General features: G+C 38.5%; 1 protein-coding gene across 2 annotated transcripts; it reads right to left on the bottom strand.

Annotated features, from left to right (window-relative positions):
* Positions 1-214: 214 nt before the first annotated feature.
* On the bottom strand, positions 215-12,431 carry LOC138741344 (serine/arginine-rich splicing factor 4-like). Of its 2 annotated transcripts, none has more exons than XM_069895246.1 (6): positions 12,226-12,431; positions 6,985-7,127; positions 5,946-6,058; positions 3,869-4,083; positions 2,853-2,942; positions 215-1,544 (listed from the first exon to the last, which is right to left on the bottom strand). In XM_069895246.1, exons 1-6 carry the CDS (start codon positions 12,330-12,332, stop codon positions 713-715), a joined length of 1,500 nt encoding a protein of 499 aa, XP_069751347.1. In that variant the 5' UTR covers positions 12,333-12,431; the 3' UTR covers positions 215-712. The 2 variants fall into 2 exon arrangements, with proteins under 2 accessions (XP_069751347.1, XP_069751348.1); XM_069895247.1 differs by having other exon boundaries at positions 2,853-2,924.
* Between the last annotated feature and the right edge of the window lie 385 nt (positions 12,432-12,816).

The following is a 12,816-nucleotide window of genomic DNA, read 5'->3' as shown; positions in this document are numbered from 1 at the left end:
CCCGAGATCAACACAAGTGCTGGATAATGGGTATTTTACTATACTTACGTAAACTCACCAGCATCTTAATGGTCAACAATTTAGAATGAGCAATGTTATTACCTGTTTAGCAGCTAGATGCACCATCATACTACCCCTTTATATTTCAATAATTTACTGAAATTGCAATTCCTATTAAATGAGCTACTTAATAATAAATCATTCCAATGAAAGCTGTCAGTTATTTGTATTTTATTGAACCAAAAAAAGCAATGCATGTTATCCAGCTAAAAAATAAAATAAAATAAGCAGAAACCCAGGCAGAGGTATTCCTTACATCAGAGGTGGGGTGGGGGTGAAATCTCGATATTTTGATTACACTGTATTTGTAAAACTTTACAATTTGCTATGTTTTGGCTACGAAGTCCACAACATCAGAAATGTTTTATTTAAATGATCAATACAAATGAATGTAACTTAAGACTTCATTAGACATATCCAACAACACCAGCAGTGATGGGCACCATGACACTGCACATAGCATACCTACCTAAGAATCCTTCTGACAGTACAGGCCCATCATAAAATTTTAATTTAGCACTAAATACATTGTCTATTTTGAAAAATGTACAGCTTATCAGTGTCTATTGTTTGTATGTGGTAACAGCTAACGACAGACCTGCCAGAAAAAAAATCGGTTAATGTTTTCATACAAAATGAACAGGGAGGAAATTTAGGATTTTGATCGTGACCTGGACCTAGAACGAGACACAGATCTTGACATAGAGCGAGAAGGTGAACAGGACTTTGAACGTGACCTGGTTTTGGAGATCGATTTAGACCTGGAACGAGATTTAGATTTGGCCTTTGATCTGGACCTCGACCTAGAACGAGATGCAAGCCTTGACTTTGACTGTTCGTTAATGTCCGATTCCCCATCCACTTCTTCAGCTTCAACCTTAGTTTCTTTTTCAACATTTGTCTTTCTACTCTCTTCCTCCTTTTCCTTTGATTCTGATCTCGATCTCGATCTAGATTGCTCCTTGTCACCCTTTCTTTTCCTGCTCTTACTGTTACTTTTAGTCCTGCATTCGCGTTTACCACGCCTTTTGCTCTTCTCATTTTTGCTGCGACTCCTGCTCCGGCTCCTGCTCTCACTTCTACTCCTCTTCCTGCCCTTTCGTTTCTCCTTGCTCTTGCTCCGACTTCTACTCTTACTCTTCCCTTTACTTCTACTCCGACTTTTACTCTTACCCTTCTCTTTGCTTCTACTCCTATCAGTTTTTTCTCCATCTTTACTCTTACTACGACTTCTACTCTTCTCTTTACTAACACTCCGCTCCTTCTCCCCATTTTCATTTCTGTTCTCAGTTTTCACTTCTGCATTGTTTTCTTTAATCTGTTCAACACTCCTGCTCCTGCTCTTACTCTTCTCCTCACTTCCACTCCTACTACTTGCTCTGATTTTCTTCTCTTTACTCCGGCTCCTGCTCTTGGTTTTGTTCTTGCTCACACTTCGACTTTTGCTTCTGCTTCCACTTTTACTCCGAGAGTGTGAACCAGAGCTGAAATAAAAGAAAAGATTAAACATTTACTCAAATAGTGCAAAATTAAAAGTCTTCTGCCCTTCTGATAAAAATTCCTGTTTTTACGGTACACTTTAATTCTCTCTCACAATAATTCATCTTAGATCAAACAGTTCGCGAAATGTATTTTTGGTTCTCACTTTCTATGGATGAATGGTTACTAATTCGTCTGGAGGAACATGAAAAGTGGCATTCCCCAAGGATCTGTATTAGGACAATTGCTTTTCAATGTACATTAATGTTCTAGACATGAGGGAAAAAAAAACAATTTTTTGAATTTGTTCTTCATGTATTTCCAAATATTGTCATCCACAATGTGAGAGAAGGCAGCCAGTTGTAAACAGGCTGATAAATGGGCTGATGCAAGAGCAAACATGCTTAATGCAGAGACACCAGGTGATGTACTTTGTTCAGAAGAACAAGGAAAAGCAATACGGTTCCAAAAGGAGTATAAAAGCAGAAAAACCTGGAGGAAACACAAACTAATAGGGCAGATTGAGAAAGATTTCTGGGCTTCACCAAATCAAACACACAGGAAGTTTTGTTGAATAGTTCTAAAAACTGGTCGGCTTCATTTGCTGTAATCTCTTCTGTATAATATTCGTATTATAAGGATATGAATTAATTAGATATTATCCACAAGATTTATGAGATTTACTCCTAGGGGTGAGATTAGAAAGATTGGGACCTTTTTCCTCTTGGAGAAATTGATGGGAGATTTGAAGATATACAAAGCGATAAGATACAACAGTGAATAAGATCTTTAAGGTGGAGCAGAGACCAAGTGTAAAATAAGGGGCAAGAGCATTGTGAAGTATGTCTTTGCCCAATACAAGAGGAGAATCTAGAGTGCACTCCCTACAAGCGTAGAGGTAGGTTCCATTGTGGGCTTTGTGAGGACATTGGACACAAAACTGCAAAGTAATGGAAAAGAAAGGGCTGGAAGATGGAATTAGCAAAAACTAGTGCGACAGGAGTTGAGTGGTCTCTGTGTTACAACCGTTTAATGATTTTTATGGCATGGTGCAATCAATAATCACTCAAGCTTTTGGTTTGTACAGCCGACATATGTCCACTTCACCCTCAATTGTCCTGTAATTGTCCACATTTCTGCCATCCACTATTTAAAATCAAATACTCTGCAACTATTTCCCCAATTTAAGTTTTGCATGGCCTCACATATGATGCTAGATTTTTTAAAAAATCTCATTACATATTAATATTCTTCACTTTCCATGCGTATTCAAGACTAGTCTTTCAACTTCGAGGGAATAGTTACATACGCACCGTGATCGGGATCGGCTGCTTTTAGTGCTTCCACTGCGGCTTCGACTCTTGTTACGAGAATGTGAACGATTTCTGCTTGGAGAACGAGACCTATATTGTTTTAAAAGGCCACCAAAGAAAGAAAATATGCTACTAACATGTACTTTCAATCAGCGCAAATTACATGGCACTTAACCTTTCTGTAAAATTCTCCCAGACATTCCACAGGGACATCACCGGACTAAAAATGACACTGCAGCCAAAGATGAAAAAGAATAGCTGGGTAAAACCCTTGTTGTAAAGGAGGCGTGGAAAGGGAACTTCAGATATTAAAACCAAGTTAACAAAAATCAACTTCTCCAATGCTAGATCCCAGAGAAGCAGGTATTATCCAATAATGTTCACGACAATGTATAATGTACCTTTAATGTCGCAAAATATTACAAGGAACTTTGCAAATGTATGATCTTCTAGAAGTGGACACTCGGCCATCCAGGAACTCAAGGTAGAATGATTTTTAAAGCGATTCATAGATTTTAGAAGGAATTTCCAGGGCTTATAGGTGGCTGAAAGTGTAGTTACCATTGATGTAGTACAATTAAATGCTCAGAGTATGGTTAAATTAACGCTGATTTGTTAAAGGTCAAGGTCATGGTGCAGTAGCTACAGGTGAATAGAACATATTAGGATCAACCTAGCAGAATTTTGGAGCAGCCCAGTTTTATGAGAGACAGAGCAGTAAAATATGTTGCATCAGTAGCAGTCAGACTTGGGTGATGATAATGGTAAGCAATATAATGGTGAAGAACAAAATCCCAGTACAGTAAAATCTGAAATTAACTCTGGATACCCCCCACCCAAAAAAACAAGTAGCATGAGAGTATTCTGCAGCAATGTTCCTGAAGTATGCATGAAGGTTTTTATTCAAACAAAAAGAGAAATTCTTAACTTTTAAAATAACCAACAAAGGTGAAATTCTCTCTGCAAACTGACAGCCTTTGACATCTCACCGCATTTTACAACAACTTATAATATACCTCGAGCGGCTTCGGCTCCTGGAGTATGACCGCCGTCGTCGTGATGAAGGCCTATCTTCAACCAATCTGATTTTCCTGCCATTAACTTCTGTACCATCCAGTTTTTCAAGTGCTCTTTTCATATCAGAGTAAGACTTAAATTCAATTACACCTTCATTCTTCCTTCCTTTATGGGCATCTGCATATGTTACTTCACCTGCTTGACGCATATAATCCTACAAAAGTACAGTATAAATCTTATTAAATTTTCTTCCTTCATCTCCAGTTTATCTTTCTTCAAGCAATGACATAAGTAGATGCTCAATAAAACTGAACCATCGACAGATTTACATCTTTAAGCAAAGCAGCTGTCATGATTAGAATTAAAATTACTTGTCAGCGATAGAAATAATTTTTAACTAGCCTAAGCCCATTCACATATAGTCTAAATTACTAAAATTTTTCCAAATGTAATTTGTTCTAATTTAAAAACTTTGAGAAATTGGACGTGAACAGACTGATGAAATTCTTAATCCAATGCAACCTGCTATGTGAATGCTTGTTACATCAATTTCAGAACATGTATTTAATGAAATGTGACATGTCATAGTGATTGCTCCAGATGTTCCTTCATGTTTGTATTTTTTAAATAAATATTTCACGTTGCTCACCAGAAACAACGTATTAATCACTTTTTGAACAAATTAAAACACCCATCAGATTTATCACCACTAACACCTTCACATCAGGTAGTACATTGTCTTGCTGACTGCCTTCCTCCCTCCTGCAACTGCTTTTACCCCAGGTAGAACAGTTGATCAATACATAAAATAATCAAAAATGATCCAAACAAATGTTAATTTATTTGCAACCATCATCATTCCTGCTTCTTATGCAGACACTTTACCTTTGAAAATGAAATCCACCTGATGTTCCACTGTCTACTTTTATGGCACCATCACCACAAGGATTGCAGTGGTTCAAGAAGGCAGCCAACCATCACCACCTCAAGGCAACTAGGAATGGGCAATAAGTGAGGTCTTGCCAGCGTCACCAACATCCCGAGAACAAATAAAAATATTTTTTGGGTACTACAATTTCCATTTTTGCCACCCTTCAACTTCCTTAGATCTAGTGCAACTATCATGTTAGTGCCCATATTACTCATGTTCATTAAACCTTTCAAACATTATGAGTATTTGTACAGTAATAACTATTAATCTAAATGCTACCTTCAAGCCCCAGAAACTTGGAATCTAAACCTGTATTTAAATATAAGGAGAAGAAACCACTACATAGATCATTAATTGTATTATTATCTATCATCCCATAAATCATTGCATAGAACAATTTTCTGAAAAAAATTAAAAAGCCAGGTTTACTTTTTTTTTTAAAAAAAAGCTAATTACCTCCTCGTCCTCTAAAGAGCATTAATATGTGCTGGGCAACATCCAAGAAATCTATCTCCCTATTATCTCACATTAGGCCATTCTTCATGTGAGCCTTGATAGTGAGTTGGGGTTTCACAGCTGAATTTTATCCAGACTTCAACCAATTTTCACATAGGTGTAAATTTTAAAGAGAGGAGATATAATCAGGAAAAAGCTTCAAATAATTATTCCCTACCTATCCCAAATGCTTATAACAATTGTAACACCTACTTGTTTTTTTCTACTATTGCTTAATTAGAAACTGGGATTCAGACTTGGGACATTTATGGTCAACAGGCCCCAATTACAGAAGACAAATTTGAGCATATGACTTGCATATTCAACCATCTCCACATTCTACCCTTTTAGAGTGAAGAAAATAGCCATACTGACATGTTACATTTTAGAATTTGAGTACTAAAAAATCAAAGCTTACTAAACTATAAAGACGTTAAAACTACAAGACACAAAACAAAAATTCTAATCACATTTTAATAAATTCTGGCAGAATATTTCCTTAAGATTGTTTACAACTACAATATGCATGACATTTAAATCCATCTTACATAAGTAAGCTTTGAAAGCACTCCTCACCAAAAACGATTCTTCACAATATATACCGTACTTAGTGACAAATCTTTCATCGCCACACAAGATACATCACAAACCTTCAAGTCTTGCCAGCTGCAACGACTAGATAAATTGTCCACAATAAGTCTATATTCTGTACGAGTTGGAGGTCCATATCTGTCTCTTCCAGATCTTCTATAACCATAACCACCTTTAAAGGTGACAGGTAAACACAACAGTAACATTTTAGTTATTGCACTTACCTTGTATTTTAATTCACCATTAAATTTAGAATACAATAAAATAAAAACAAGGTATCTAAAATATTAATGACTCATCCCAGCAATTTAAACTGAATATCACCCCATTACACTAAAATTAATACTACATTTTACATTAATAAATGTTATAAATCAGAACTTTAGACAAATATAGATTACAAAATCTATTTTACTTTTAGATATTTAATATTAGTTTAATAAATAAAAAAATTACAAAAGCATGCATAATAAATTATATGAAAATGATAATGATTTGATAAAATAACCAAACCACTAAGCCAGTTACCATCTATACTTACGGTGAAATATGGTTTTCAGAATATCTGACATGAAAAAGATTTCAGGCACCTATTTTCAGTTTTATCACATCTGCCTCTAACCCTTGGGGTCCTCACCACCCAGGTCTAATGGCAAGAGTAGCAGTCGTCACATGGCTTCCTTAAGGTCAGCCAAAGGTCAATGGTCTTAGGTCTTAGAGCCACTCATGGAAAGGTAACCCAAGGCCAGCAAATGGAACAGGCAGTCATCTTAGCCTCAAAGGACTCTTTTAATTAAAACATTGAGGTCTTTGTTAAGACTATGGTATCAACAATCACAATGAAAACATTGAATCAATTATAATCTTAAATGAGTTACTATAATAACAAACAAAAATTTAGTCAAATAAAGAACATTAGGGTATATACAACTAGTAAATACAAATTTCAAACACAGTTTTTAAATGCACAAATTCTTAATTACAAATGTTAACCTGCAGCTAATTATTTTATGTGACGAATTCATAATTTGTAATAATGATTTTACGAGTTTTACATTTAACACTTTCAAATTTTGAATAATAAAGTAAGATACTTACTGCGTTGAGAGCTGTAACCACCATCCCTTCGAGGACCTCTAGCGTGTTCAACGATTACTCTTTCCCCACAAAGTTCTTTACCATTCAGTTCATAAACAGCATCATCTGCATCACGAGGATCATCAAATTCAACAAACCCATATCTATGAAAGCAAAAAAAATTTGCAAACATATACAACTGGTGCCAAGAATAGCAAATCAATTTATTAAATCTTAAATCTGACAGCTAAACAGTAGAAAGGAAAAAAAGTAGATACGCACATCTGTTGTGAATGTCCAAAGTAAAACAAAAGCCATGAGATTTTTTTCCAACATCTGTTGGTTTTCACAACACGTGTACAAGAAGGATTGAATGGATGGCCAGCAGCTTTTAACCAGGGCAGAAAATGGCTAACTGCAGGGGGCATTGTTTAAAGGTGTTTGGGAGTAAGTACAGGGGATGCAAGAGGCAAGTTATTCACAGAATGTGGGGGTATTGAATGCATTACTGGAAATGGTGGAGATTTATTTAAGAGTCTATTAAATAGGTACACAGAGAAAAAATGGAGGGTGTGCAGTAGGGAATTACTTCATATAAAGCATGGTTACAGGCCATTAATGCCTGAGAGTCCATGCCACCCAATTTATACCTAATTAACCTAGACACCCGGAATGTTTCAAATGGTGGGGAAAACTCGTGCAGACATGGGGAGAATGTACAAACTCCTTACAGACAGCCCAGTATTCTAACCTTGGCGCTGTAAAGGTGTCGCACTAACTACTACGCCAACCATCCACCCCCTATGCTGGCACAACTGTAGGCACGTTGGCTGCGAGGAACCACATAATTTATCTTCTCGAAATTTCAGTTTATTTTAGCACAATAAACCATCCACAAATAGAATTGCATTTTTCAAAAAAAAAGATAATCCAAGGTTACACTAAATGAAAGGAAGTTGTAAAAAACAAAGGAACAGTTAGAAATTATTCCAGGTAATTATGGGAAATATTCCATTCTTTCCAGGATTATGCCACAAACTTTTATTGCCAGCAAAGTCAAGGTAGAAATTTAATTCATACAAGGTATCTGAAAACAATATTGTCTGCATTTTTTTGCCATTCTTCTCACCTGCACGCGGATGGTCAAAAGAATATAGGTAATCATCTACCAGACATGAACATAGTCACCAATTTAATATCTGAAAATATAAATACTAATTTTAATTACAATTAGCAAAACCAAATTTTCACCTTAAATTTTTCTTGAATTCTATTTTAATTTCACAGCAATTTTAGAATTCCATTTATTCAAATAAAATAATTTTGTAAAAATCCCGTGTCATTAAAAGAACGCATTTTAATGCTTGCCCACTGTGCTTCAGGATAGTTTAAAAAAAGACACAATGAGCAAAATATTGATTGATGTTGCCTCAATACATTGTATTGAATGGTCACAGTGTGGATAGAAATTCCTAAAGAGGTGGACAAGCTTCAAATAGCACTGCAAAATATTGGAAAATCTAGAAGTTAAACAAGAAAGACCTGCACACAGTGTTTGAAGTAAAAACACAATGCAGGAGAAACTCAGCTTGTCAAACAATGTACTTCATAATAGCAAAGAAAAAGATATATAACTAATGTTTCAGGCTTGATGTAGGCCGGCACCCAAACCACCATGTTGGGAAAATTATAGAGGAAATGAAGAACCATTCAGGAGCCATCCCCCTCCCCGTTTGCTGGTGTTCCCTCCTCTCCCCCCTACCCACCTATTATCTCCTGCCTCTGGGACTGTGCTTCTCTGAAGATTGAAACATTGGTTTATGTACTTTTATCTGTTTGAACCGCTGAGTTTCTCCAGCATCGTTTTTAATTATTGGAAAAGCAAATTGGACTTACAGACCCAATGGTTTGCTCCCAAGAGTTTTAAAGGAAGTCACTGCAGAAGCCACAGAGGCACAGGATGCAGATGTGGGGGAATTTGATGAGAATGTGGGTTGAATGAGATTAATACAGGATTAACAGGCAGTTTATGGTGAGTGTAGAGTTGGTGAGGTAAAGGAATTTTTCCAGGTGATACCTTTCCATAACTAGAGAGTGGAAACATTGACAATTTTTTCCAATGCTCAAAATTCCAGGAAAGCACCAATGGATTGGAAATTTGCAAACAGAACTCAGTTCTTCACAGTGAAGGCAAGAACCCATAGACAAGGGGCGGCATGGTTGGCATAGCATTAGCACAACACCTTTATAGCGCCAGCAATTGGGACCAGGGTTCAAATCCCGCGTTATCTATAAGGAATTTGTAAGTTCTCCCCGTGTCTGCATGGGTTTTCCCCAGGTGCTCCAGTTTCCTCCCATCGTTCAAAACGTACTGGGGGTTGTAGGTCAATCATTTAAATTAAGATGCAGAAAATTCTTACATTTGGCAAGTCTTTGGAATTCTCTAATCCCAGAAGATTTCATATAGAGGATACATAATTAGAGATATTTAAAGAAGAGATACATTTTTGAAAGATCAATGAAATGAAGCCTATATGGAACTGGCACAGAGAAAACCCATAATCATATTGAATGGTGGGGCAGCTTTTGGAGGTATAAGGCTACAATCATTTCTTTAGCACACCAAATCTATTAATGTTTCTCAAGAACTTGTAATAGTTATACTATCAAATATCACAAAAGCAGATAGAGATCTAAGGAACATCTAGGAAAGAGATCGTCAGGATGAAGCAAATTCACAGAGTAGAATTTGACAATTGGAAGGCATAGTCTTTAATAGCAAGTGTTTGAAATCAGAGCAAAAATTGAAATAAAGGATATCATGTCATGGCTTAAAGACGAGTTTAGAGACTCAGAGGGATGAAAGCATGTTGGGATTTGAACCAAGGAACTAATGCAGATCATCCAGCATAGAAATACAGTAGTCAGTCATTACAAATGTTAGACAAGTACAACATTTAGATAACCAAAAGTATTCAAAGAATATAGAGAGGCCAGCCTAGAATGTTAACAAGATAGTCTTGTTAACAATTAAGAGCCACAAAAAGGACTGCAAACTGCAAGGAATGATGATATTTCAGTCTTCCCAATAGCTTACATTTAATTCTGTTTTTAAAGTACTAAATTCTTGACTTCTGCATTTGCTGTCTTAAATACATACAATTGCACTTTTCTGACTACAGATAATTTGGTTTTGATCCTTAAGACTGCATTTCAACTTAATCATATGTCTATAAGTGAATGCTGCCAACTAGCACATGTAGTATGGGACAAAATGAACAATAGTCCGATCAACGCAAAGACTGCGAGAACGGACTGCAATCCAAAATCAAACCACCACAAGGCACTGAGGAGCTGAATCCAGTGTATGGCCTTTCAAACACTTGTCGGATGTATTGCTCAGATGCCACAGGTGGCATTGAGTAGATGACACAATAAGCCGTGGCCTGATTCATGCTTCCCTGTATAGTTTATGAATAAAGTTTATTTCTGAAAAACTTGGTGCATGTCCAAAAATCTTTGAAAGTGACCCATACACAGATATGGTGAAGATAGTATTTGGGAAAGTAGACTTCAATAGCTGGGGGACAGAATACAAGAGTGGTTATGATGCAACTCTATAAAACATTGATTAAGCCAAAGGTGGAGTGTCATGTTCCATTTGGTCACAAAAATATAGGAAGGACATGAATGAATCAGAGAAAGGGAGTATAGAACAGTCACCGGGATATTGCCTGGGATGGAGCTTTTCAGTTATGCAATTCACCTAGATAAGGACAGGAGGATGTAATTTAGGTATAAAAACTTTTCCCCATTATAGAGGGTATAGGTTTAAGGCAAGAGGTTTAAAGGGGATCTGAAGAAGGCTACCTTCAACTCAAGAGTGGGCGCAAATTTGAATGAACTTTCCAAATGGATGATGGAAGGTGTTCTCGACAGCAATATATAGATGAGCACTTGAATTACTAAGGTATGAAAGTCTCCTGGGCAAGTATTAGAAAATGCATCGACCTTAGAAGCATAATTGAGAGTCGGGCTGGACATTGAAATTTTTTTTAAGAGATACAACATGGTAACTGTCCCTCTGGCCCTATGTTGCTTAAATACATCCATGTGACCAATTAACCTACTAACCCCATACATCTTTGGGCTGTGGGAGAAAACCCACACAGACACAGGGAGAATGTACAAACTCTTTACAGACAGCACTGGATTACAGCTGGCACTGTAATAGCATTGTGCTAACCACAACACTAACCATGATGCCCCTGGTGGGCAGAAGGGCCAGTGTTACTGCTGCATGACTATTTTAAAGATCAGCACCCTTTTTTAAATATTACCATGAGATCTTTCAAGCCTACTCAAGTTGGCTTCGATTACCATAAGTATCCAAAAACCGAACCATCAACAGTCTGTCAGCATGAGACAGAATTGAAAATATTTAATTTTCAGTCACAATTTGTTTCAACTTATGACGCCTACCGCTGGTTCGCAAGTAGGGAATTGTGAGTAGTGTTAGAACAATTCAAAATAAATGTTGGAATGGAAAAGAGTGTAAAGTAAAACATGAAAGTCTGCAGAAAACCAGAGTGCTGGAGAAACTCAGCAGGTCAAACAATGCACTTTATAGAACAAAGATAGATACATAACCAATGTTTTCGGCTGGAGCCCTTCATCAAGGTGTGAATAAAAAGTAGGCTGTACACTCTATATAACGAAGATAAAGATATATAAACCAACGTTTTTGGCTTGAACCTTACATCAAGATATGAGCGTGAAAATGAGGGTGAGGAGAATTGATAGCTGGAAAGCCCCTGGCTGGTATTACAAAAGTATCTTACTCATGCAAACATTGCCCTGCTGGAAAGACGAGCAGTCCAGGTGGTGGTCGGACTGTCGCTTGCAGGATCTTTGCAACACCTGATCTCAGATTGCATTGCCCTTCCGCACCCAGGCCGCGCATGCGTGCTGGCGCGCTCGGCGGGTTTGGCGCGCATGACGCACTACCCCACTAACAAAGGGAGGCCGCCCAGGGACGAGGGAAATGACTGAACAGCACAAGGCTGGGGTTTTTTTTAAACCCCGGGCAACGAATGCCGCCGCCGACCCAGAGGTGGGCTCCAGGGGAGCTGGTTGGATGCACGGATCTTGAATGAATGGGTGAGCTGGGTGCCGAGCGCAGGCAGAGGGTCCAGGCCTCGGGAGTGAGGGGCGTCCGCCATGTGGGCGCCATTTTCTCCACTGGCGTTTGACGGGACTCACCCGTTCTTGATGTCCACCTCCAAGATCTTCCCGTAGCCCTTGAAGAACCGCTCCACGTCCCGCTCCCGCGCCTGGTAACTCAGCCTGCCGATGTAAACCCGCGGCATTTCTCCCTCGCACACGCACACAAGCGCCGACTGCTGCGACCGCGGTTTCAAAGTCACCGTCGCTCCAGCTCACCCAGCGCCTGACGTCAGACGTCGATCCCCGAGCGTGACTATGGCGGTTACGTCACACGCGGGTCACGTGCCGACAGGACCCGTCCTGGAAGCGGCGGCTGTGTCGTTGACTGGTAAGGGGACCCCTCCCACCCAACGTAAAGGCCTGCACCAGGTTTGCGGACACGCGTCCAGGACATCACAGCCAAAAACCCTCCCCACCATCGAGGACCTCTGCTCTATTCTCGCTGCTGCCCTCGGGAAATAGGTATAGAGGTGGCACAAGATTCACACCACCAGGTTCAGGAACAGAGGGCACCACAGGACAGGCCCTTCGGCCCACGATGTTGTGCCAACCCATATATTCCTTTAAAAAAGTACTAAACCCTCCCTTCTTCCTAACCTTCTACTGTTCTTCTATCATATTCCTAGT

The sequence above is a fragment of the Narcine bancroftii genome, chromosome 8 (assembly GCF_036971445.1).
Source record: "Narcine bancroftii isolate sNarBan1 chromosome 8, sNarBan1.hap1, whole genome shotgun sequence".
Lineage (NCBI taxonomy): Eukaryota > Metazoa > Chordata > Chondrichthyes > Torpediniformes > Narcinidae > Narcine > Narcine bancroftii.
Note: the sequence above shows the minus strand (reverse complement) of the source record. Positions and strands in the feature narration are given on the sequence as shown.